The 25,708-nt window shown below is 36.9% G+C and overlaps 1 protein-coding gene across 1 annotated transcript in view; it reads right to left on the reverse strand.

The window, feature by feature from the left end:
* Positions 1–4,091: 4,091 nt before the first annotated feature.
* The window catches only part of PHF3 (PHD finger protein 3), a 73,321-nt gene continuing 51,704 nt past the window's right edge, over positions 4,092–25,708 (reverse strand). Inside the window, 12 exon segments of the mRNA XM_032484470.1 lie at positions 4,092–7,797; positions 8,017–8,212; positions 10,333–10,422; positions 12,553–12,700; positions 13,033–13,228; positions 15,251–15,386; positions 15,986–16,117; positions 17,773–17,889; positions 19,106–19,262; positions 19,345–19,492; positions 22,466–22,643; positions 24,122–24,431. Coding sequence (XP_032340361.1) covers positions 5,669–7,797; positions 8,017–8,212; positions 10,333–10,422; positions 12,553–12,700; positions 13,033–13,228; positions 15,251–15,386; positions 15,986–16,117; positions 17,773–17,889; positions 19,106–19,262; positions 19,345–19,492; positions 22,466–22,643; positions 24,122–24,431 — 3,937 coding nt within the window. The 3' untranslated portion in view covers positions 4,092–5,668.

A 25,708-nucleotide genomic window follows, 5' to 3' on the forward strand; every position in this document is an offset into this window, starting at 1 on the left:
CTTTTTGCCCAAATACTGCTTATTGAGGTCATTGTGAAGAGCATTTTAAACCCCTCATTGCAGAGTGGGAGGTGGTTACTGCCTGTTGTTACTTAACATCTTCAGAGTTTGATATTTATGACAATTTTGTCACCAAGAAAGCCACTGACAACGCATGACTGCCACAAAGCACTAACAGGCAGAATAGGGCCATGTGGAGAAAAAGTTTGTAATTCTTTACTAAATGGAGAAGTCTATACTGATAGGATTGCTGCACAGGTAACTTCTCAATGCTATTAATGAGCAAAACCTGCCTGTGCAGACTCCAGTCTATACAAAGAAACTATGTTAGCAGTTTATCCCTGGAGAACTTTGCTGAATTTTCTTACTATTTTTGCCACTCCATCGCAATCAGAAGGCTATAGACAGTCTTGCCTATATGCCCTAGAACTCAAGTTAAGAACTCCGGCATCTTTCGATCGGACACAAATTGCCGTACTACAGACATACTATTCTTATCAACATTAGGCAGTGTGTAAGCAAAATACAATGTAAGGTATAATTGCAGGATGTCTATGCATTGATTCAAAGGTTTCTTTTTTTTTCTGACAAAAACCACACAAGGCAACTCCAATAGATGCTGAAAAACTTTGACCTAAGTTTGCTTTGGTCCATACCATTCACATTAATTTGGAGTTACTGAGATCATAAAGGTAACGGCTCTAAAAAACTTCCGTTTGATAGCTGACTTTTAAAGGTACGTATTATATGTATAAAGGCAAGAAAGTTGTTTTAGGGAGGCTACAAAAGCTTCAAGGAAACTTTGCCGAAACACACTTGGCCACGTGTTCTCATAATAGTGTGCCTTCCTTTAAAGCAGCACTTCCCGAAGTGTAGACCCAGGAGGGGCCCTAGATATCTTCAGGGGATCCACAGAGAGTACTTCCTTGCCCAACAGCAAATCCGTGTGAAGTTAGATTTTCTTCATATATTTCAAACAAAGTGACAGATTGCTGAACATTAAATGCCGAAGCAGTTAAGAGAATCCAGCTGTCTTAAGTAGACATTGGAAACGTACAAATACATAATCACTCTACTCTTTAACTAAACTGACTTAGCTTGGAAGTTATTTTTCATAAAAATGTTATTAATGCATAACAGGATTACTGTTAAACACGTATTTTTAAAATTTTTGACATTTAAATTTCTAATATGCTATATAAGGATAGACACAGTCCAAAACAACAAAATCTCTTTAGGGTTTGCAATAATTTTTAAGCGTGTAAAGCAGTCCTGAAACCGTAATTTTGAGAATTACTGCTTTAAAGCTACTTCTTGTAGCTGCAATTTTTCATGCAGGTGTGATCATCTGCCTTCTGCACCACACCGCACGTGCTGGGAGACTGCAGGTGAAGGGCACTGCTCACGCTGAATTTCAGGAACCCAGCAAATGCCTGCACAATAGGCACAAAGTAAGAACTGAAAACTGCTATCTAGAGATTCCCTGTACGTCAGAATGACTTGGCTAAAACTTTTTTTCACCTTAAAATCCAAAATTTCAGTGTGGTAAATTATCAACATTGTTTTTGCTATCTTTGTGATGATGGTGTTTAAGATTTCCTATGTGATATGCTTTTCCAGCACAAAATAAAAATAATCGATAAAGACCGTCCAGATAATTTTACTATAAAAGTCATGATGGCTCCAAAACAAAGTGTTGAATGTAAACGTGAGAACACTTAGAGCTGAAACATTTAAGCCAGGGGAAAGCAGTATTTACCTATGGGATGAAGCAGTGAATTCATTTTTTTAAGACACTCTAGCTACTGACCTACTATTTGTGTTTCAACTCACCCATTCAGGTGCCCTCTTGCTTTAAACATGAATTACTGAAATTCTTCATGAAACAGGAATCAAAGAACCAGGGTGTTAGGCACCTTTCTAAAAGCAGTAGCCGGTTTTATTTGTGACTTGCATTTGGAGACAAGTGTCAACTGCTGATTATGTCTATTGCCCCCTGGCCATTAGTGAGTGGCAACCCTTACCATCGTCTTTGAGGGATCTGAGAAGACTGGAATAGTGTAACTGGTATGTTCAAAAACTAAAAAAGAGCTGGTTCATTAGCAAGCTCTCAAAATGCACTGAAGCTCGATTTACACACAGCTACTATTAAAAACTGAAAAGAGCTGAATGTGAATTTATTGGTTATTCAGTAGTTTTGTGTTAACACAGGTACGTAACACATTAATAATATCCAAATGGCTTGTCACTCCATTTTCTTCTCTAATATTGGTGTTATTTTTCCTAACTTTTAAGCATTTGGTATGGCCTTAGATGTTTTATAACTCCGAAAGATTTGTAACTGAGATTTAGTTCACCCACAATTAGCAAGTTAAGGCCTGTGGTCCTCACAGGTGCCTACATTCCAATCCCTGGAGCCTGTACATATGTTAGGTACATGGCAAAGGGGAATTACGCTCACAGATGGAATTTAGGTTGCTAATCAGCAGAATCTTAAAATAAGATGATCTTGGATTGTCTGGGTGGGCCCAGTGTATTCACAAGGGTCCTTAAAAGTGGAAGAAGGGATCAGAAGGGAGGGTCAGAGGTGGCAAAGACTCAACCCCAGGTCCGTGACTTTGAAGATGGAGGAAGGGGCCGTGGGGCAAGGAAGGTAGGTGGCCTACAAAAGATGGAAAACACAGGGAAATGACTTCTTCCTCACAGCCTCCAGAAAAGGAACACACCCTCCTGACACCTTGATCTGAACCCACTAAGAGCCCCATTAGAACTCTGATCCACAAAAGTGTAAGATAAATTTGTGTGGTTTTATGTCACTAAACTTGTAATAATCTGTCACAGCAGCAATAGAAAACTAACAAAAAGAGGACTGGAGAATTAGGCTTTGAAATGAGTATGAATTTTGCAAATCTATACAGGACAATCCACAGGTTTTTGGTTGTGTCTTCATGCTCACTCTGAGGAAATGGCTGCCTGGCAGAGATCCAGACAGGTGGGTGGACTGGAGAGAGAAAGGGCTGTGAAAGGTCCGTGTGATGATCAGGCCTTTGCCCCTCTCCCTCATTCTCAATTCTCAGAGCACTAGTGCGACACATACAGGCTTTTGGAGAAAAGGAGAACTGAGCTGGAATTCCGCCTCTGGCAACAGCAGCCTAAGTTTGGGCAAGCTTCTCAGCTTTCTAAGTACCAGTTTCCTCAGCTCTAAGACAAGTCTTCACCTTTCGGGCTGGCTAAGGTTCACGCAAAGCTCTCAACACTAGGTCTGACACAGAGAGGGTTCACGGAGACTTTCTTGCGGCCACAAGTACTACGGGGGTGGACTTTATGTAGGCACTGAGACACCCTGGTACATTTTACTTAATAGAGGGGTGTGTGAACTGTCTTAACATGGTTCTAAGTTTTTTAGAGCATCAAACTGTTTTTAAAAGAGCAAGCTTGCCTTAAAACAGGAGAAACTAGAAGATGAATTTCATGTAACTGCTAATTTGTGTAAGGCTGGCTGATGGGTGAGACTTAAGACAATGAGAATGGCTTTGGAATTACTACTTACAGGGAACTTTTCTCATCTTCCCTTTCTTTCCTCACAAGTTAAAAGACCTTAAAGTATTTAGTTAATATGCCAAAACCTACCCTCCACAATATCTCAGTCACCCAGGGGTTGAGAGACCTGGCTCTACCACTTGGTAGCCCTGTAATCCCCAAAGACAGTCAACTAACAGAGGGCTACGTGGGATCTGTCAATTCTCCGAGATAGGAAGAAAGAACCGTGAAGTAAATTTAACAACAGTATGTATGAGACACCATTGGGTAAGAAGTAATCCAAAACTGACTTAGAGGCTTTTTCAATTAGTTAACCCATTCTTCTTTACTTGTACCTTGCAAAAGAAATCTTGTGTCTGATCAACCCCCCAAACAGAGAGGTCAGTGAAAGCAGATTTATCGACAAACACACAGTGGACCCTTCATATCTGTGGGTTCTACATCTTTGAATCAACCACGGGAAGGGGCCAAAAAATTCCAGAAAGTTCCAAAAGGCGGGTTTTGTTTGCAGACTGACTTGTTTTCTAACAAGTTAGTTTCCAAAAGAAAAGTAGAGCAAATTTAAACAAACTTTATTTGAATACAAATCCTCTGTTTCAGAACTTATTTGATGATAAATTTCAGAGGATCAGGATGACCACAAAAGGGGTTTCAAGTTGCTGTAAATTAGACAAAATGATTAGTGTTGAATTTCCACTGGTTCTCTCTCCAGCAAGAACAGCAAGGCTGATTCAGTTTCAAAACCTATTTTTAACTCTGATCTGTCAACTGTTTAGGAAAACAAACATGTTTTATCTTCTTAATTTTGTGAAGTCAGTTATATTTTTCATTAACACAGGGAAGTAAAAATATTGGTTTCTCCCTCTTTGGTCCCAAGTGTTTGTTATCATTTGGTAGCTACTGCTTTATATTACAGCAATCAGTACAGTAAGTAGTTTCAGGTGCAAATAAATTTAGATTTGGATTAACAATGGTCTCATGTGCTTTAAAGTAAAACTTGTATACGAAACTGTAGTTATTACCCCCCAAAACAAGTTAGGGTTCATGACACATTTTACAAAAAGATTCACAAAACGTTTTTCTTAAAAGTTCTGTGCTCATACAATGATTAGTCCGTATACCAAATTCTGATGGTGCACCAGTTTTCAGAAACATACCTATAAAGTGGGTTATAGAGCTGCACAGTTTTTCCAGTGATAGTTCTAAATTCTAGCCTCTTCAGAACTACACAATTTATCTCAATAGCCTATAATCTAAGATAAAGAGTTCTTCCCCTCATCTTACTTAGCCTGTATATTCTTGGCTGAGTAAGGGGAAAACAGTGTCTGAACGTAAGTAAAGCCGTAAAGAAGAAATTCTTCTACGACTGAATTTCAAAGCACACACACAAAATAGGTGAGAAATTCTTTTATCATATTTAGAATCAAAATATCCCTTAAAATATGTACATTTTACAGTAAAAAGGATAGCAAAACACAAGATCATGTACAAGCTTAAGTATTCAAGTTTCTGAAGAGCCAAAAATGGAAAAGAAAATAGTGGGCTACCATGAAGCTGTAGTGCGATAACAGATGCCTTCAACAAGTGCAGACTAAAGCAATACACGGACTCCTCGGGCTCCGATCCCTGGTCAAAAACTGCTCCACTAAATGATTAATATAATCTGATTATGAAGTTGCTTGGCTTTCTGCTGCTCCTCTACCATTTCTTTAAAAACAGTGCAACTGAAAACAAACTTACAGAGTACACATTACTCTCGAATTAGTCATTATATAAAGGACATTCACTAGAGGCAGTAAATATACTCCATAGTTAACCATTTTTACCAATTTAGGAATAAAACTAAAATTTCTAAGCCTTTATTGCATATTAATAAAACAAATCTTTGAATATACAGCAATGTAAAACTTTTAAAAATATTAAACTGCTATAACTAGGGACAGTTGATATGAAGAAGGGATGGTGAGCACTGGTCCAGAGCACGCTGCACCACACACAGAAGTGACTGTTCTGCAAACCACCAATATTAAAAATTTAAAAGATGGCACAATCCTAGCAGGCAACCATGAAGTTTTTAGGATAACACTCAACAGTTACTTAAACGTGATCTCGAAGCAGCCTGCGACCTTTACCTTTTGCTCTTAGCTCTGTCGGCGTGGTCCCTATCTTTGTGGTGCCTGTCTCTGTCCTTTTCTCCTTCTCTATGCTTACTCTTCTCTCGCTCTTTGTCCTTCTCCTGGTCTTCACTTTTAGGCTTGTCCGGCTTCTTGTCTACACTCCTGCTCTCCCTGCTTGCTCTTCCGTCTGCTCCTCGGTCCCCATGTGACAAGCGTGCCCTCTCTTTATCTTTATGCCCTTCCTCCCTGCTTTTTCTGTCTCTGTCCTTGTCCTGGGCTCTGTCTCTGCGTCTATGCCTCTCAGATTCCTGCTCCCACTCTTTGTCATGGCGCTCCCTTTTCAGGTGGTGGGAATCACTATAAAATCTCTGACGGTCCCCTTTACCCCTGTTAAACGGTCTATCCAGTTGCTGTTGGTCTTGCCTACCCCAAGGGTCACTATGGCGCCTTTCTGGTCTCCGAGTGTCTTTAACCTGGTAGAAATTTTGTGGGCCTATATACCTTGATGCTTGTGAAAGGGGGCCCATCATACGCTGTGGCTGGCCTGTCAGATGAACAACAGGTGGCCAGGGAACCATGGGATTCTGAGCAAAACCAAAGCCTGGAGGAGGAAGTAATGGGGGTGGCAAATGTGGTGGAAATCCAAACATGCTTTGTGGGGGGAAATTAGGAGGTCCTGGAAATGGAAATCCAGGGGAACTAGACTTGAGATGCTGAAGGCTGGGCTGCTGGGGCCTGATGGGTGAAAAGTTTGCACTTGTTCTGGGGCTGGTGCTTCTGGAAGTGAAGTTGATGCTTTTAGAAGGAAATTCTGACTGACATGTGTTTCCAGCCTCAAAATGAGATGTTGCCCCTGCTGATCCTCTTCGAAATGGGTGCACAGTTTCAATATTTTGCATTAAAATATCCTCCTGCAAGGGCTTTGCTTGCTCCGTTTGAGAAGTGTGTATATTTTCTACTGACGGTGAATTCTGTGCAACCCCTGAACTATCACTCTGCTGAACACACGAGTTTTTCTCTGCAGAAGGCAACTTTTCCTCAACACTGACTTGTTCTGGTAAGTGCTCCTTGTGTGACAGGCCGGGCAGAGGGTGTTTCTCCCCATTCCGGCAGCTGTCTCCATCCTTGCTTTCTGAAGCAGGCATCTGCTGGCTTCGTCCCGCTGCCTGCCTAGGATCCCTTTTCAGGTTGATGAACTGCGGGGACCTTGCTGTATTAGCAACAAGGTTTTCACTGCAACTTACGTTACCATCTGTGTTTCCTTTCCCTACGTTAGACCTGCAGGGAGAACCAGTATTTGAAGTCCGATTATCTTGCAAATTACTCTCTTGATCTTGCAGCGGCTGTCTTTTTAACACTCTGTCTTTACTCTCACCAGTCTCCTCTTGTTTTGACTGAATTGATAAATTTGTTAAGAATGCTTCTGTAGAAACATCTGGCGGTTTACCTCTGAGGCTAAGACTTGTCAAAGGTCCAGGAGAAACAGAAGAGGTCCCCATCCCTGATGCTTCTTCTCCTCCTCCTCCCCCCGAATTACCTGTAGATTCTGAAAGATTATCTCCTTTAACCTTTACTTCCTTGGCTTCACCATCAGTTACTTCCACTGTATCTATTTTCTCCGCTTTGGAGTTGGCTTGCTCATTTATAAACGGAATTTCTTTAGCAGTGCTCTGCTCTATCACTGCCTGGGCCTGTTCATACACTTGACCAGAAGTGCCCAAGAGGCTCTGGAGGATATCATCCACAGGAAGGGGTTTACTTGCCAATTCCAGAGTAGAAGGTTGATTTTCCCAGCCAATCAAGACCCCAGGAAGGAACCTTAAAGGTTTTGGTGGCTCCTGTTTGGTGACTTCCACCAAAGGTTCAATTACTGTTGGAAGGTCTTCCTGAAGAGCTTGCTGAGGCTTATTTCTCTGCTTGTGCAACACAGTTGTAAAAGAATTAAAGAAGTCATTTTCTTCCTCTGGCGCTTCCTCTGCGGAAACTTCTATCTTACTTTTCTTATCAGGCGGCAATGTTACTGGCACACCTTCCGGCGTCTCAGCTGCATGACTGGTGCTAACACTAGCGCTGTGTTGCCGCTTCAGTTTTTGACGAATAATTAAACCCAGCAATAGATTAGGTCTGTGCAGTTCAAGCCCTGTATAAAGTGAAAAGCATCAATTAACAGTCACTTTCAATCATTACAATAAAGAGTAAAACATCTGCATCTAGCTTAGTACAGCCTCTTAAATGGGAGCCTGTCCCTGTCAGGTCACACCGACTGGGCTGGTTCCCAGCAGAGCACAGCCAGCTTCTCCACTGGAGCCCCGCCGCTCACTTCGTTTCATTCACACTCTGCTGTCAACTGTGTACCTACCAGGTCCATCAAAGGGCACGAGAGGGTGTGGGATTTTATCCGTGGCGCCCAGAGGGATAAGGTACATGTCTTTAACCTGCTTCATGTTGTTGGCAGCCACTCCATAGCGCTTCCTGCTGCTGAAGTACGCAAACAGCAAAGTGTAAGAAATCTGATCTTCTTCAGTCACAGGTGTGAAGCGAACCACACAAATTTCCTATTCAAGAAAACAGAAATGGTTGTTTAAAATAGTAACCAAAACAACAGCTTGGTTTTAAACACCATTTCTCAGTTAGTAATAATCTATTGAATTTTATGCCAATTAACAAATAACACGGTTTACCAACTTAAATTCAGATAAGAATACTAAAAGGAAACAGCTCTTAGGAAAAGACCTTTGCTGATCTGTTGGTGGACTCATTTATCTAAAAATGTCCCATGAGAAACTGAGATCCAAGGTAATCAATTTGTTCAAGGCGACACAACTGTCAGTGGCAGAGAAGATATTTAAAACCAAGTTTTTGATACCTACACTGTATCTATACTATAGCCTTACTTCCAATGTTGTAACTTCTATAGAGGGGTTGCCTGCATTCTCAGCACACGAAAAATTAACAGTACCTACCATCATCCTACCATGTACACTTACCAAGAAACACACAAATCCACTGATAATCCAGTTTACAGGGACTCAATTTAGGAATAAAAGGGTCTGAGTGAAAAACCTCAAATACATACATGCTATAAATTTGGTAAAATCATTTGGCCTCCTGAGGAAACTCATCTGTTTGCCTCTGGGTTCTTGGCTTTGTTTCAGGTAGAAAACACAGTCCCAATTTGGCATTAATTTCATAGTGTGAAAAATGGATGCTTTTTCATGAAAGTATACAATTAAATGGGGAAAGCCAGATCTACTACAAAGCCTAAGTTGATACAAGATCCTAGAAGAAACATGTGAATGAGCTGAACTATGGCTCCACCTCTTAAGAAAGGTCTGTCAGCCAGAATGTCCTTTGGAGGCAACGACTATTACAGCGTGTCAGTCAGTTCAAGACAGAGGCACACTGTACTGGGCAGTAATACGCGGGCAGATTAAGAACAAATCGCAAAATCTCCAAGCGTAACACTGCCCAATACCTTCCTGTGACTTTGGCTGTCATGAGAAAGCGAAAGCAAATAATGTAGTAACTTTTTTTTAAAATAGTTTTTCAAAGTTCATTTGTATTCTAGCCCTGTATCAGTTTAAATTCTAAAATTCATATTGGAAAAAATATTTTCAGCTGAAGATCACCCATTTTTAATTACTTCTAATCTTATTAGAGACTTCTGCTCTTAAGAGATAAAAATATTGATGGTCACATATTCAAGATTTATTTCTTGAATGTCTATAATACACTAGGTACTAACAACCTTGGAGGGAAAAACAATTTTTTCTAATGATTAAATATTCCTGTGCAGTCATGTACAGGAAAACACTATGAGATAAAGAAATGATAGAAGATACAGAGAGAGAAAAGAAAAAGAAAAATGTTATTGCCATAGAGGCTCCTAATTATCTCCCAGTATGTATTCTCCTCCTTTCCTCCAATTACAAAGAGAAGCCCTTAACTTTCAGTTGGGCACATGGCCATCCAACAGAGATCACACTTCCCAGACTCCTTAGCAGCCATACAAGGCTTTGTGACTAAGCTCCTGCCAATGGAAGTTGGAGGAAGTGAAATGATAACTCTGATTTCTAGGTCTTGCTTTTAAAAACAACTGGACAGGCATTCTTCTTTGTTTCTCACTTGGTTCTGATAAGTCAGCTTTGACCCCGTTTGACTAAGGGCACAGTCTTGGAAACAGCAAAATAACAAGACAGAGGAGCCTAATCCCTGAATGATCTTTTAGAACCAGAGCCGCCTAACCACTCTGAACCACGACCTACCTAACATAACAGGAAAATAGACAACTATATTCTTTGAACCACTATATTTTAGGGTCTCTCTGTTGCAACAGCTTGGACTATGCCATAACTAAAACAAACGTCTACAATCAAAGCAAGGCAAAATTCCAGGATGAATGTCAATACGTACTCTAAAACATTTCTTCCAAAACAACAACAAAAATCACTGAGAGAACAAATCGAAGAGAGAGAGAAGAGGGAAAAAAAAGAAAAAAACCCCCAAAAATGTAAGGCTTTGAGCCTTGGCAAATGGCTGTAGTTCAGCTCTGTCAGGCACATTACGTAGATTTGGAGTTTGTACTGGCTCCCTCCCCAGGCAACCGTGCATAAGACTCTCAGTGGATTTGTCAGGTATTTTCTCATGCTACAATAGTGAAAAAAGTTCTCCTTACCTTGGTTCCTGAGGCTTTAATTTTTTCCACATAATCCCAAACTGTCTGAGGTGATATCCTACCACCTACTTGAATACTATCTGGTAGATCCTGCAGTAAAAAAAATGAAAGGCATCAATGCATTCAGATCATCTTTATTGTAATATTTATTCTTTATACAAATTTAGCTCAAAGACTAACTTAAAATAATAATAAAAAACAAATAAGCAAGACTATAAAACACATCAGAGAACACAAGGAAGTACAGGGACAGCAACTAGGCTTTACTTCAAATGTCAGCAGGGACAACAGGCACAAAAAGAGGACGTGGTGCAAGCACACCACTTTGACATCCAGGAAGAGTACAACAGATTTCAGAATACTGGGGGACACTGTTCTTCCCCTCCCGCTTCCCCCTTTTTTCGTGGTGGTGAGCTGGGGTATGCCCTAATCACTTAACAGCTGGATTTTAGAAGTTATCAAGTTGTAGAGTATATTTTTGCACAGACGAGAATAACATTGTAATAATGCAAAGTTCATTTAACGTGTGATCTTCCTGAAAACAGATGACTATACATAAGATCAGTTAAGAACTGGGCAATTAAGAATACTTAATCAGGACATTTCTATTTTTATGAAGACTAAGAAAAATCATAAAAAGCATTAATAATTGATATAAATTCAGTTAACTTTACTGAAATGATTAATTGTTTTAAGTATCTGATTTGGGATTTTAGTCCAAATCAAACTAAAAGTAAGTAGAAAGCACAGGTGGAGCTCTGGAAAGCAACCACATAGAAACTGGCTCAGAAAAGAGAGTAATAGTTTTGTTTAAAATCAAAAGGTTTCCATAGTTCAGGACTTAATTCTCCATTTAAAAGAAGAGTTATCTTCACCATGGACTGATCAAAGACTGAATTTCTAAACAGTTGTTCAAAAAGAAAAGCATCGTGGGTCCACTGAATTTTTCTCTTATAAAATCAAATGTTTCTAAAATATTACTTGCTAAGCAAACTATATATAAAAATAATAATTGTTTATTAATCAAAAGCACAACTCCTAGACAAATAAGCTGATTAATACTAGATAAGCAACATTACACTGAGTTAAAGTAATTTCATCCTAATACAAAGAAAAGTTTACGCCAGTCTTAAAAAAATAGATAAATGCATGATTTACATTTTATAAAATACTGAAAAGCATTGAAAAAAAAAAACTTTTGCCTTTAGTTAGCGGACTGAGAATGAATGGAAAATTAGATATGGACACAATTAATAGCAAAATATCACCAACAAAAATAGCATAAATAGACTAACTTATTTTCCTTCTGCATAAACACAGAAAAATACAAACTTTTTTCAAAATAGTTCCAAAAATGTTCTATTTTTTAATTCACCTAATACGATAGTACCACAGCTCTTATTTTCCATAAATGTTGCTCAACAGTTCCTTCCTCTTCCCTCAGGTATAAAAGCCAACGAAGGGTACCACTGCAGCAGTCACGGACAGCCGTGTCTCAGCGCTGCAGCTGGCTGCAGTTTCAACTATACAGCAGATCCTCAAGCAGCATGGGGGTTAGGGGTGCCCACCCCCCATGCAGCTGAAAATCTGAGTATAACGTATTAGTCTGCCCTCCGTATACACAGTTCCACATCGGAGGACTCGACCAACCGCGGATCATGTATTACTACAGTATTCACTATAAAAAACAGCTGTGTATAAGTGGACCCACGCAGTTCAATCCCATGAAGCTCAACAGTCAGCACAGTAGTAGTGGTAAGCTACATCTCCTTCACAGAAATGGGCAGGGAAGAACTGCAGTCATGAAATTGGGGAATAAAAGCAGTAGGGGAATAAGACTTGTTAACAGTGAAAAATCTTCCTGACAGGCTAACACGGAAGGCCAATAGTATGTCAGTCTTTTACCTACGTCTGTATTTAAAGGAAAGCTTAGATATCTACACAGACTCACAAATTTTTAATTCTCTGACACTGTGAAGTACATTTTGGAAAGAGTACAGAACATGTGGATTTAAAACTTTCAGAGCAGTTTTCTGCAGTTCTAAAACTCCATTCACAAACTCATAATTCCATTAATTGAATGGTTAAGGATCACTGTCAATAAATATTTTTATTATGAATGAAAATAAAATTTTTATTACTTTGTTATGTTGTTTCCTTGCCTATTGCCTTCAGAAACACACCAACCCAGGCACAGAAGGGCAGAAAAGGTCACAGTACCTCTGTCAAGTACTCAGGGGAACCAGACACAGGGTAGGCTTTGGTAACAAATTTTGCTACAGACGGCATGTTGATAAAACCTTTCCAGATGAAATTCAATCGAGCCAGGAAGGTAGACTCAACTTCAACAGTTCCAGGCATCTCTGGACTAAAAAATAACATTAAGAATTTTTCAGCCTGAAGATATGCTTATGAATAAATACATTTTCTACTTATTCATCAATTATTTCTGTTTCAGCATGTCAAGGTCAAAATATGTAAAGGCTATTCACTGACGAGTCTATATTTCCACTATATAAAATATGCTCACATTTACATATTCATGTTTTACAAAGCCATCCTTCTTGGCTGGCTTAGGTGGACTAAGGCCCAGAGAGATGCAAGTAATTTTTCTTTGATGACTTTCTTTTTCTAAGACTCCTGTAATTTGGCAAAGATCTATAAAGGTTATTACATAAGTTATAACTAAGAGAAAATTACCGAGGAGCAGGAGAGAATGTTGACTTTGGAGACTCTTGTTTCTCCTCTTCAAAGAATTCAGAAGCCAAAATATTTGAGGTTGAAGACAACGCGTCTGCTATACTTTCTGCTTCATTGTCTGAATGTTTACGAGATACTCCGACGACAACTTTCACTTTTTTTGGAGAAAGATCATCAACTGGTGGTGCCATTCGACCTAAAGTCAGAAGATACCCAAATAAACCATTTTTGTAAACTGAAATTTCTATAACTTTATCCATTTTCACTTCTAAAGTTATTGTTTTCCTGATTGAACTGTTGCACGACCAGACATTTCCTGAGGTAATTTTCAACTATCACCATTTCTCACAGAGTTACAGAACACCTCTTTTATTGATGTGAAAAGTTAGAAGTGAATGTTAAACAACTTAGACAAGCTTTTATAAAGGAAACATTATAACTAGAACCTAAAACAGAGTTCCTGATTCCTTGGCAAACATGTTTTTAACTAAACTACACTGAATTCCAACAGTCTTGAGAGGTAATGTGAAGAACTAAGTAAAACAAATCTGTATCCTACTTTATGTTACATATACCAGCAGTCCATGACATATATGCACATTACAATGCTATTTAGCTACTAAATATGAAAAATATTACTAAAGTTTAGAAAATGATATTGGTTTTAGCTATAGCATCATGAAAGAAAAAAAATCACTCAAACTTTCTGAAAATAGGTCGTCTAGTAATATTTAACATGTTTTGTGTACTATTAATTTTTTAAAATATTATAATAAACATTGTATTAATTATAAATATAATACTAAACATAATTTTAAATCATTAAAATCAATAGAAATTTATAGATTAAAATTACAGATTAAAATTAATAGAAAAATTAATTTTTTATTAAGATTTTTTCCAGACAAAACCACCAAATGTGTATATGTAAAATTACTATTACACCTGGATAGCTTTCTTCAGTGATAACAATGTCTAAAAACACTCTGAAAACGAATATATGTGTATTTAGCATACACCAGAAATGGGACACATTGTAAGTGACTGTACTTCAATTAAAAAGTAATAAAAGAAGTTGCCTAGTCAAAAAATAAATAAATAAAAACAAAAATAAAGTGACAGAAAAAAATTAATAAATAAAAATAACACTCTGCCTTTTAAGTCTTTATCATTGTACAGATTGTATGATGCGTGAACACACTTAATTTTGAGAAGATATGGTTATTTCTATTACAGGAAAATGACCTAAGTTATAACACATTCCATGTAGCCCCTAATGCAATGATGGTGGGCAGCTTATTGACTAACCTGAAGAACTTTTCATCTTAATGAACAATGTATATATCATTTCTTTAGCATACTACAGTAAAAAAAAAAAATTGAGAGCTACATTTCTGGAGTTTTAAAAAACTCTTGATCCTCCACCTTTACCAATAAACTGAATATAAACTTAAACTTTTTCTCAATACATCCCCATTTCTTATGCTTTAAATCCAGTCAATCTCCAACATGTCAATAACACCTAACTTGAATATCTCAAAACCTCTACTTACTTCCATCTCCAATGCAACTTCTCTAATTAAAACTATCTTCATCTCCCTCTTGGACTAGTGCAAAGCCTCCTACGTAGTCTCCCTCCTTCCTCTCTTGGCTTCTTCACCATAAGCTCAAAGTCAGAGAAATCTTCGTAAAAATCTAATATGATCATGTCATTCCCCTGCTTAAAAAAACCCTTTAATTGCTATCCATTGCTCTTAGATTAAAGACAAATATCTTTAATATGGCCTACCGAAGTAGATTTTCAGCATTTTTATCATAATCTGTAAAGTAACATTTTATATCATGATCCATCACTTGTATACACACATACTTCACACCCTGTGTGCACGTGCAAGTGTGTGTATACATGCATTTGTGTGTGCGTGCATATGTAAGTGTGCATGGCTTTTTTGGGTTATACAGCAATGACTGGAACTAAAGCCTCTCAAAATCATACTTATCTTCACAAGTGCAGTTCACCATGATATTCTCTTTTCTCTTTTCTTGTTTGTTTTTGAAATACTAGGAACTACTTACTAAATTGATTTCACTACAACTACTACTATTAAGTCACCATCAGACTCACCATCAATACTGGGAAACCAAAAACCTATGTAAATTACAAGCATCCCCCTTTCAAAACGGAAGCTACATTTTAGGGAAAAACATTTCCAATTACCTATGCAAATTTTGCAGTTAAGATCAAAAAGATGTTGTCTGTGTTGACTAGTAGTATCTTTAGACATGGAGTCAATCTCTTCTTTTTGTTTTTCAGATCCTTCCGTCTTCTCCACTGACTTATTAGCTGTGGGTTCCTAACAAAAGTGAGAGTAAAAACAAGTTTTATTACAAAAAATTTGGCCTCAATTACTTAAATCAATGTATACTGCATATCAATATTTTTTCCAAAATAAAACTGTTAGATTCATTGGCTGCTTTTTGCTACTTCTTTAAAGAAATACTTGCTAGATATTAATTATGACTTAAAATATTAGAGTAAAAACTCAAACATTCCTTATTCTTCAAGGCCTCTAACAAGATTTCACATTATTTCCTCACCGATTCTGAAAACAAGAAAAAGCCACACCAGCTCTCAGACCACAGTCTGCCTAAAAAGGCACCTATGGATTTCAAGGCCTCCTAGGAAATCTGCTAAGTCAAGAGACCCCAGGAATCTACATTTTAACAAAGTGTTTAACTGGTGCCTGTGACGCAAACAGTCTGCATACTGCATACTGAGAAGCGATACTTTATAAACACTCTCAAAAAACCATTAAATCAATAAAATAAGCTCCACTAATAAATAGTTTTAAAAAGTATTCTTTCTACTTTAAGAACTTAGGCAAATAAATCTTTTCTGAATCTTCATGTTTTGAGCACTATAAAACATATCATCTTTATTATCATAATTTACCTGAATCTCCAGGGCTGCTTCCTGTTCTTTCATTGGAGCATCACTCTCAATTTCTATCTCACCTTTATGAGTTATTTTTGTGATTGGTCGTCTTTCCACTTCTCTCTGCTCTTTCTCAATCATCTCTATGGTCTAACAGGAAATATTTTAAAGAAATACTTCACAATTAAAATCACAGATGATTTTTAATCTTTAGCTGGTCTCTCAGACCACAAACATACACTGAGTATTTACAAATGTCAGAGACTTTAAAGTGCCGGGGTTTTAGGAATAAGACCTCATGCCTCAGCCTGGTGACATTTACATGCCCACTAACTGGAGGCAAGTGAAGTGCAATATAATTTGCACACTGATGAGACACGACATTTATATTTAAAATCTGCTTTCTAATCTAGTACTTCAGCAACTGCCACCGAGAAATGAGAACCAACTTCCTCCTAGATTCCTAACTTGAAGTTTTAACATCCCCCACAACATCAGAAGTTTACTCAAACAATTAAAACACAGTCCCTCCCATCAGTGGTCCTCTGACTGAGCATACATACTGTGCGACAGTGGCAAGTCACAGCTGAACAAGCTCAGCAATAAAACGTAGCAAATAACTAAGCAGGAGCAGAAAGAACTAGTAAAAGACAGCAGAGAGTGGAATAGGTTAAGGAAGGTAAATATGGGTCCAGTCGTTTATCTTGCCATTGTTAAACGCAAATCTTCCTTTAAGGAAAGAAATCAGATTACACAGCCCAAAGAGCAAGCTGGTGTGCCCTGCAGATGATACCTGCAGCCACAGTTTCAAAGCAGAAGGAGGCACGTGCATATCTGGGATATGGAGGGAAAGAAGAGATGGTGATACTATTTCCAAGATAAAAGAGGTGAAATTACGTAGGATGAAAGTGAAGAAATATCTGAGTAAGTATAATCTTTCAAATTATGGCCTCTTGCGCTTCAAACTAGATTTGGTAGAAGATCAACATGGAGGCTTAATGCTTAAGATGCAAGAAAGTATTACGGAGAAGAGAGTCAGGTAAATCACAGAGTTAATATGAACTACGAGGAACTGGTGTTTTCTAGAATAAAGGGCTAATATTCAAGGCCACTGTAATGAAAACAGTGGGTACCGTGGCTTCCCACTATCATAATAACTGGAAGCCACATACTCATTTCATCTTCAAAAGTATTTCAAGTTCACAACCCCCAAGTGAAAACTCTTGGTATTGATGACTCTCAGAATTTTTCAGTTTTAAAAATGCAGTACATACTATATATGACAACAGTTAGATCTGGGACAGCACTACTTAATTAAACACAATATTTCTGTGAATATGGACATTCATGCATGACACTTCAAAGTCATATTTCATCAATAAACTTGTTTCCAAAAAATTATTTATTTAAAGCCTTTGGCAAGTGGAACTGAATAAAAAGGGATTATAAATCTATAAAATTTTCATTCTGACTTAACCTGGCTCCACAAATTATCAATATTCATAATACCTTCAAACTGTGCCTTTGAAACATACAAATGTGATTAAGAAAAAAGATGTATCTATTTTCCTATCCTTCTGATTTACAAAATAAAAGAATTTTGTAAGCTGATAACTGGAGGAAATGTAATAAAAATCAGATGAGATCAGAAAAAAAAGAATTTAAGAACAGGCTAATGGAGGATCAGTAACAAAAGGCATAAAACAAAAAGTCTGTTCCTGTGTGCTCTGTGTATATAATTTTTCCCTATGGCTGAAAAAGATAGGTTTTGATATAGACAAACATCTATTCACAGATAATCTTACATGTCTGTTTTCCCTTCGTCTCCAAGCAGCTAACTCTTTAGAAGCTAGCTCTTCTGGGCTCATTCTTATAAGATGATCAGGGGTTACTTCTCCTTTCAGCACTTTTTTAAATAATATCTGGAAGGATTTAAAAATGAAGAGAGAAAAACATTTTAAACAGAAAGAGGAGCTGCTGTAAACTAACTTGTAATAAATAAAGATGCAATTTTGAAACCTGATTCACAAATGTTTAATGATTTACATATTACCTACTACAAAGAGAATAAATGACAGCCTTGTGTTCTAGAAACTTATCACCAAGGCAGCAAAACACACATTCTGTATAAAAATCAACACATAATGGAGAAGCATGTACAATGAAGTCATTACGACACCTATCCAAAAGTTGTATCACAGTCTTCCCAGGAACACACTCTGTCATAATAGCCAACCCATGGCTGCATAAAAGAACTTCACAGAATGTGATGACTTTCCTATTTTCAAGATTTCATATGATTAAATCCTAACAGGCTTGGAGGTAACTCCAGAGCAAAGAACCAACTACAAGAAAAAAACCTAAAGAAAATAAATATTTCCTTGAAGAAAGGCTTTCAGATCAAAAAGCACCGTGATCCCCTGGGCCATGATGGCAGTTTGTTCAGTTTAGAATTTTCTTAAGCAGCTGTTAGTATACTTCAAGAAAATACCTCATTATCACACACTACAGTAAACTCCATTACACAAACTGACAAACTGATACCACTTATGTGAAAACCTTATACCACATAAGCAAATATGCAAGGAGTTTGCATCTACACACACAGCTTTTAGATTTCCTCTGAGTCCCAAATAAGAAATCTCATGAAAAAATTAAGGATCAAATTAAAGTTTATTCCACTGCTAAAAGATATTTAGCACTAAAGCCATATTTAAATTAATAAAAATATTTTCAAATAGTTCTTTTAATCCAAAGTAAAATTATTTTCCTAAGGGGTGTAGTTCTATTTTCAGATTTAAATCATAAGTATTAATTATATAGTGTTACGAGTTTTTAAAGAATACATATGAATGAATTTTTTTTAATAAACTGGATTAAACAAGGGACATTTAGGCAAGAAAATTCACCTATATCAGGTTAACACATATTTAGGATTTTATATTTTAATAGACATTGTATAATACTAGTCACTACTGTGCAGAATTCATAACTCAGTTCAGTAGCAAAAGACTATTAAAATTACATGGTCTCACTTCAAGAAGCAAATTACAGACCTACTGTATTATAATTATAAATCCCTGTGTATTTAGGAAAGTTAGAAACATAAATAACCAGACATGAACAAAACATACTTACATTGTTTTTAGGATCTTTCAGATTGAACATCAAACTTCTATATTTGTTCTTATATTTAGCATCTGTGTCCCGAAAAAAAGAGAAAAGCTCTTTTTCAATTTTTGTGGCAACTTTTGCTGCCTTTTCCTCTGGTACCTTCAAATTTGAGTCTGTAAGTCTTAAAATTAGAATAATTCAATTATTTTTCAAATAGGTGAAGCATACATTATTCAATCTTCTACAATAACAATGCGTGTTACCTTTTCATGAGAATATCTTTGAGAGAATGTCTGACGCTCTGTCGGATCTGATCTGCAGAGGGCTTGGAAGCAGCAGCAGCTGGAGGGTGTGCAGTAGGCATCCCCTTTTCAGTTTTCTTTTTCTTTATCTCTTGCTTTTCATGAGCACCTAGTTTAAATCAATATCAAAACTCATTAAATTGTTTCCAAAAGGTATTTTCCTTTTTTATTGCACAATGTAAGTTTATAACAAGTTGACTGATTAAAAATCACTACTTAGAAATGAGATCAGAATCCATATTTCGTACTGAAATATCCCTGACATTGTAATTCTAATCTATGTTTGATGACAGATAACTAAACTTGGATCACTCTGCAATATACACAAGTACTGAAACATTATATTATACAACTGAAACTAACGTTATATGTCAATTATACCTCAATAAGAAAAAAGCTCTAATTAAGATAAATTTTAATTGGAAATTAAGTGACTAAAAAGTGGTCCTAAAGCTCTAAAATGTATATACCCCTTTTCCATTTTAGATAATGGTTTTTTTAGAGCTACTTTTTATATATACACTATATCATTCATATATATATATATTATATATATATATAAACTTGTAAAGAACTATTTAGAAAAATTGATCTGAACTTAGTAAGTGAGCAGATAATGTAATGACTTAACTAGGGCCACAAAACTGATGAATTCCCTTTGGGTTTAAAACGACTGTGTTAATTTGAATATTAAGCTTTTCAAATGATTTTTCATTCCATCATTACTAATTCATGCACATCTTCAGAAACTCAATGTCAAACATCCCACAAACCAGCTTATTATTCTACAGGCTTTTCATTCCAGCAATTCTTAAATCTATCATTTTTACCATCCCATGTCCTCACTTTCCCAAATAACCGGCTTTCATCAGATGGTCCAACACTCACCATTCCCTTGCAGACTTAACATCTTTATTCCCTCTCCTTTAAACATCTGCGTTGGCAAAAACCACAACCATGGTGAAAGCCAACTTTTTTCCTTCACTCAAGAAGCCTGCAAAGAGCTGAGGGTAACTGGAGGAAATAAGCAGTAGTGCTGACAGATCTCACTTTAAATTTATAATCACAGATCTTAAGTAGTCAGCTCAATCTGCTGCCCTAATCCTATTAAACTGTCCTAGTAAATTCGCTTTCCCACGTTCTAAAACATCTGTTTTACACTTTTTCTCCTTTCTTCTCAAACCAACAAAACCTCCTTTCTTCAACTTCAACCTCATTTGATTTTCTCACTTCCTATTTCACTCAGGAAATAAAAACAACGTCAGCTATCACATCCTCCTGTCACCAAATCTACTAACCTAGCTCACCTATCCCCTCCTAGCACAGCTTTCCCTGCTGTTACAATGGACGAGCTGTCCTCGCCTATGACCAGCCCCTCCAGGTGAATCCCATTCCCTCTGATCTCTTCATGGATTCTGAGCCTCAACTATTACTTTGTCTCCTACATCATCACATTCTCTCTCTACTGGATCATTCCCATTATTCTTAACAAACATGCTGTAGTATTTCCTTAAGAAGAAATCCAGACCTCACATCTTCCACTAGCCACCACACCACTTCTGTTCCCTTTAACAGCCAAATTCCTTGAGAGCTATCCATAATCACTATCACCAGTTCCTTATCTTCCATTCTTCCATAAGTCACTACAATTGATTGGCTTTTGTCCCCACTGCTCCAAAATCAATGGTCACCAATGATCTCCATTTCACTAAATGACATATTTAATAATCTGGGTTCATCTTATTAGACATCTAGGCAGCATGTGCCACAACTGATCATTCCCTCCTCATAACTTCACCTGGCTTCCAGGCCACTATGGTCTTTTAGTTCTCTTACCCCAAAGGCCATCTCGTAGGCTGGCTCCTCTCTTCTTCCTAAGATCTAAATGTGGATGCATCCCCAAGGGCCCTGCTTCTGCCTCTTTATTATCAAATTCTCTCTGCAGCTGTTTATACCTAAGTCCATGATTTAAAATAACAACTACACACTGATAAATCCCAAATTTATATACCATTGCCCAAAGTCTTCTCTAAGCTCCAGACTCATCAGCCAAAGGTTTACTCAAAACATCTCCACCTGGATCTCTAATAGGCATCTCAAAGTTAAAACACCCAAAACATAAATTTTCAATTTTCCTCCCCAAATCATTTTCTCTTTCCCATCTCTGCAAATAGTACCAACACTGATCTAACCGTATGTTGAGACTCTCCTTCTTCTACCTGTATTTACTCCAAATGCAAGTTCTGCCATGTCTATTATAAAGTATATCTGAATCTGATCGCTTCGCACTACCCTCACTGCACCTCTGCTCCCAGCTACTACTATGTCTTTCCTAGGCTGCTGCTCTAGGCTCCTAGCTGGCTCCTAGGAGCCTAGCCGGCTCCTGTTCTCCTAACCCCTACAGTCCAATCTCTACAGGAAACCAGACTGACCCATCATTACCTTGTAAAAACTCCTCTAAAGGTTTCCCATTATATTCAGAAGAAAATATGAAGTCTTGTCATGGGCTGCAAAGTTTCTACATAATTTTCTCTAAACTCATTTTCATCACCATTCTAACCGTCATGTATTACATTCTAATCATTCCATACTAACTTTCTTGCTCCCCAAATGCAGAGACTGTTTCTACCTCGAAGCCTTCAGACTGGCTATGCCCACTATGTATTCCTCCCTCCAAAACAACTCTGCATGCCTTCAGATCCCACCTCAAGTTACCAACTCCATTCACTCTGGAACAAACTCCCACCACTCTCCCTGACCTTGACTCTCTATCCCATTACTCAGCTTTTACTCCATAGTGCCTAAATTCTCTAAAACAGCATACCATTTTCTTATTTGTCTACTTATTATCTGTCTTTTCCTATTAGTATTTTTAAGTGCCATGAGGGCAGTGGCAGTTCATTAGTACTTCCCCAGAATTTAGAGCAATAATTTTTAATTTCAAGTAAGGTCAATAACCTAAACTATTTTTATTGCCATTAAAATGTTAAAATGTTTAAATTTCCCTAGATATACTAATTGATAGTATATGAAGTAAAATACATATGCATTAGTATATAACAATTTCTATTATTCTTACTACCTGATTTTGAAGCTTTTTCAAAAGTAACATTTGTAGACTCTTTGGGTATTTTTTCACTTTTTTCTTCTGAGGATCTCCGAGGTAAAACTGGTTGTCCCATCTTTCGAAGAGGAGCTAGTTGCCATTTTTTGATTTCACTGTCCCTACAGTCTGATAAGTTTTTGCCTTCACCAGCATCCTGGAAAAAATAGTATTTAATTCAATACAGTGAAAACTACTAAACTACCTTTAAATATAAAGCAAGCCTCAAGAGTATGTAGATGAAAAAAATTAAACCTAATTAATATTACAACCTATTAAGATATCAAACATATTCCATTCTTTAGCCCAATAATTGTTTTTTGAAGATATACAAAACTAACTCTCAATTATCCATCCAAAATCCATCTGTTAGCACCTATTTTCTGCAGAAGCCAAAACAGCCTGTAAAGGGGAATTTAAAAACACTGATATCATATTCCCAGGAGCAGTATTAGAAAGAAAATAAGAGTTCTCTTAGTTGGCTGTGGATATGGAAAAAAAAAAGGGGGGGGGGTGATTGTGGAGAAATAAGTTATCTAAATTTGTTCCAGAAAATAGTGAAAAACAAAGTCACATTTACCTATATACAAAAGTATCAAATTTTCAGAGTACCTATTGGCAATTTTAACTCCCATAAGTTAGAACAAACCATTAGGATACCTACTACTCATGTCCAGTTATAACCCACAAATAACTACAAACGAAATCAGAATTCTCTGAGACTCTTGAGAATAATTAATCCCGTCATACTAGTGAGAAGAACAATGTGTACAGAAATATAACCACAGGTTTTAAGAAGACAGAGTATGTATAAAAAACTGATTTTCTCTAGACTGGGAATCCTCTCATTTTTTATTTCCTTGTTCATTCTCTACAACTAGATACTTGAAAGCAGGAACACATTTCGTTCGGTGTTAAATACTCAAGTCTGGCACCATGCCTGGCACACAACAGGAACACAACAAGTGGTTCAACATAAAATCCAGGGGTAAGGAGTGGTATTTAAAAAGCAAATTCCGTAAGCTAAAATCAAACTAGTCCAAATAAGTTTCACCACCATCAAAAAGAAAAGGAAGCAGTTATCACTTGCATGGCTCATGTATTTACAAAATCAGACTAACCTCAGTTTCTTTTCCGATACAGTAACTACTTATTATCTGTCTTTTCCTATTTATATTTAAGAGCCATGAGGGCAGGGGCTTTTTATTAAGTTCATTAGTACTTCCCCAGACTTTAGAGCAATAATTTTTAATTTCAAGTGAGGTCAATAAAACCTAAACTATTTTTTTTGCCATTAAAATGTAAAAATTCTGGGAGGAAAGTATAGCTTAGCATGCACAAGGTCCTAGGTTCAATCCCCAGTACTCCTTCCAAACATAAATAAACAAATCTAATTACCTCCCTACCAAAATAATAAAACTAAAGAAACTTTTTTTTTAAAAGTTAAGATTTTGAAATTCCCCTAAATATATACTAATTGATAGTATATAGCAGTATCCTAGTAAAGAGACTGGGGGGTTTCTCAAAACATTTAGAATGTTAATGTTTTACAGTGTCTTTTTAGACAAAATGGAGACAACTCAACTAAAAGACAAAACAATGAGCTTAAAAAGAATGCATTAATGAGCATCTCACCCGTTTTAAAATTTTGACCTTGTGCTTCACTGTGTCATCTATATATTTGGTTTTGTCATTTGTTATACTGTGCTTTGATAAGCCAAGCTTTTCGTATTCCATTGCTTTATCTTCACTATGGACTTCAGCTTTAGCCGGGTTTCCCAAAATATCTGGATCTACTATTTCAGTCTTTTTATCTTCTTCAGCACAACATTTCACACATACATATTCTTTGTCTTCCTCTCCCATTTGTTGTGCTTGAGAAAGACTTAACCCAACACAATCGCCATGAAACCAGTCGTCGCATCTCCCACAGCCAACCATAAACCTGGAAGAAAGAAAAAAACTGATTTAATACATTTTCTTAAAAACCAATGCTGAGTCTAAATTGAATTTTCAGTATTTTTGCTATTTTGCAGGTTTTCTAACTTTATCCATTCTATTAGTTCAACATGGAGAATGTTTTTAAAGAAAAGAATATTCTTTGGAAATGGAACTTAAGTCAAATATCTCCCCTCTATCTAGCATAAATAAGAAAATACTCAGGGAAAAAACATAAGGATGAAAACAGAGGACAAGAGGACTTTGTCAGTATACTGCATAGAACAACAAAGTACAGAGTAACAGCACTTTTCCACTGAGAAGGGTGGTAAGACCTGTGATAATCTGACCATAGACAACCCATCAAAGTCACAATTACATTTACCACATAGACCTGAAATCATACATAAAATTAGAGAGTCATTTATCCAACGAATCATTTTAAATGACAAAAAGAAAAACCAGATGCAAAAAAAAATGCAACTCAAAAACTAACACTAGCCTCTCATATTTTTTATCAACTACCTTAACTATTCTTTGAGCTCAAAATATTGTGGTTCATGGTGTTAACAGATTTAGCTGAAGAATCTTATACTTTCGAATGTGGGCTTCCTGACTGCTCGACTTTGTGCTTTAGATAATAAATTTGTTTTCCCAAATAAAGATTAATGTTGTATCTTAACATGGGGATACTATTATTCAGGGTGTTTATAATTTCCAAACAGCCCCCTTACAAACATTTTCCCCTCTACTGCATTTTATCTAAGAAATAATTTCAGTAACAAATGAAAAAGCCCAAGGACATATGACTCTAAAAGTTTTTCTAACTTAGGAAAAATACCTGAAATTACTTTTGAATTTACAGGAAAACAGATATATAAACAGCAATTTGGGGGATAAATTATCTTTTTTTACATACTTTTCAGCCCATTGTTAGGAAAATGACAAAGATAACTTATGTTTAACATTTTCCTTTTTTCTTCTTCAGGTTAGTAATTCATATGTTTTAAAGATTTTGAAGGATTTAAGTATATTAATGATTTAAAGACTTTGTGCTGATTTTGATAAGAATAGTGGCACCACCAACAGTGACAAAACTCCTTTTAAAAACCCGTGGTCCAACAGGAAGATGTTAAAGGTAATACACTGGGTGGGTGATACGACCAACTCTCTCTAAATATACCAGAGGTCCTGTTTTTGTAGGAACTAGAAAAACCAGGACATTTGAGTTTCAATCCTTATAGGATGTCTTGAGAAAGTAATGCCAAATACCTCATTCCCTAA

This window comes from Camelus ferus, chromosome 8, assembly GCF_009834535.1.
Source record: "Camelus ferus isolate YT-003-E chromosome 8, BCGSAC_Cfer_1.0, whole genome shotgun sequence".
NCBI classification, from domain to species: domain Eukaryota; kingdom Metazoa; phylum Chordata; class Mammalia; order Artiodactyla; family Camelidae; genus Camelus; species Camelus ferus.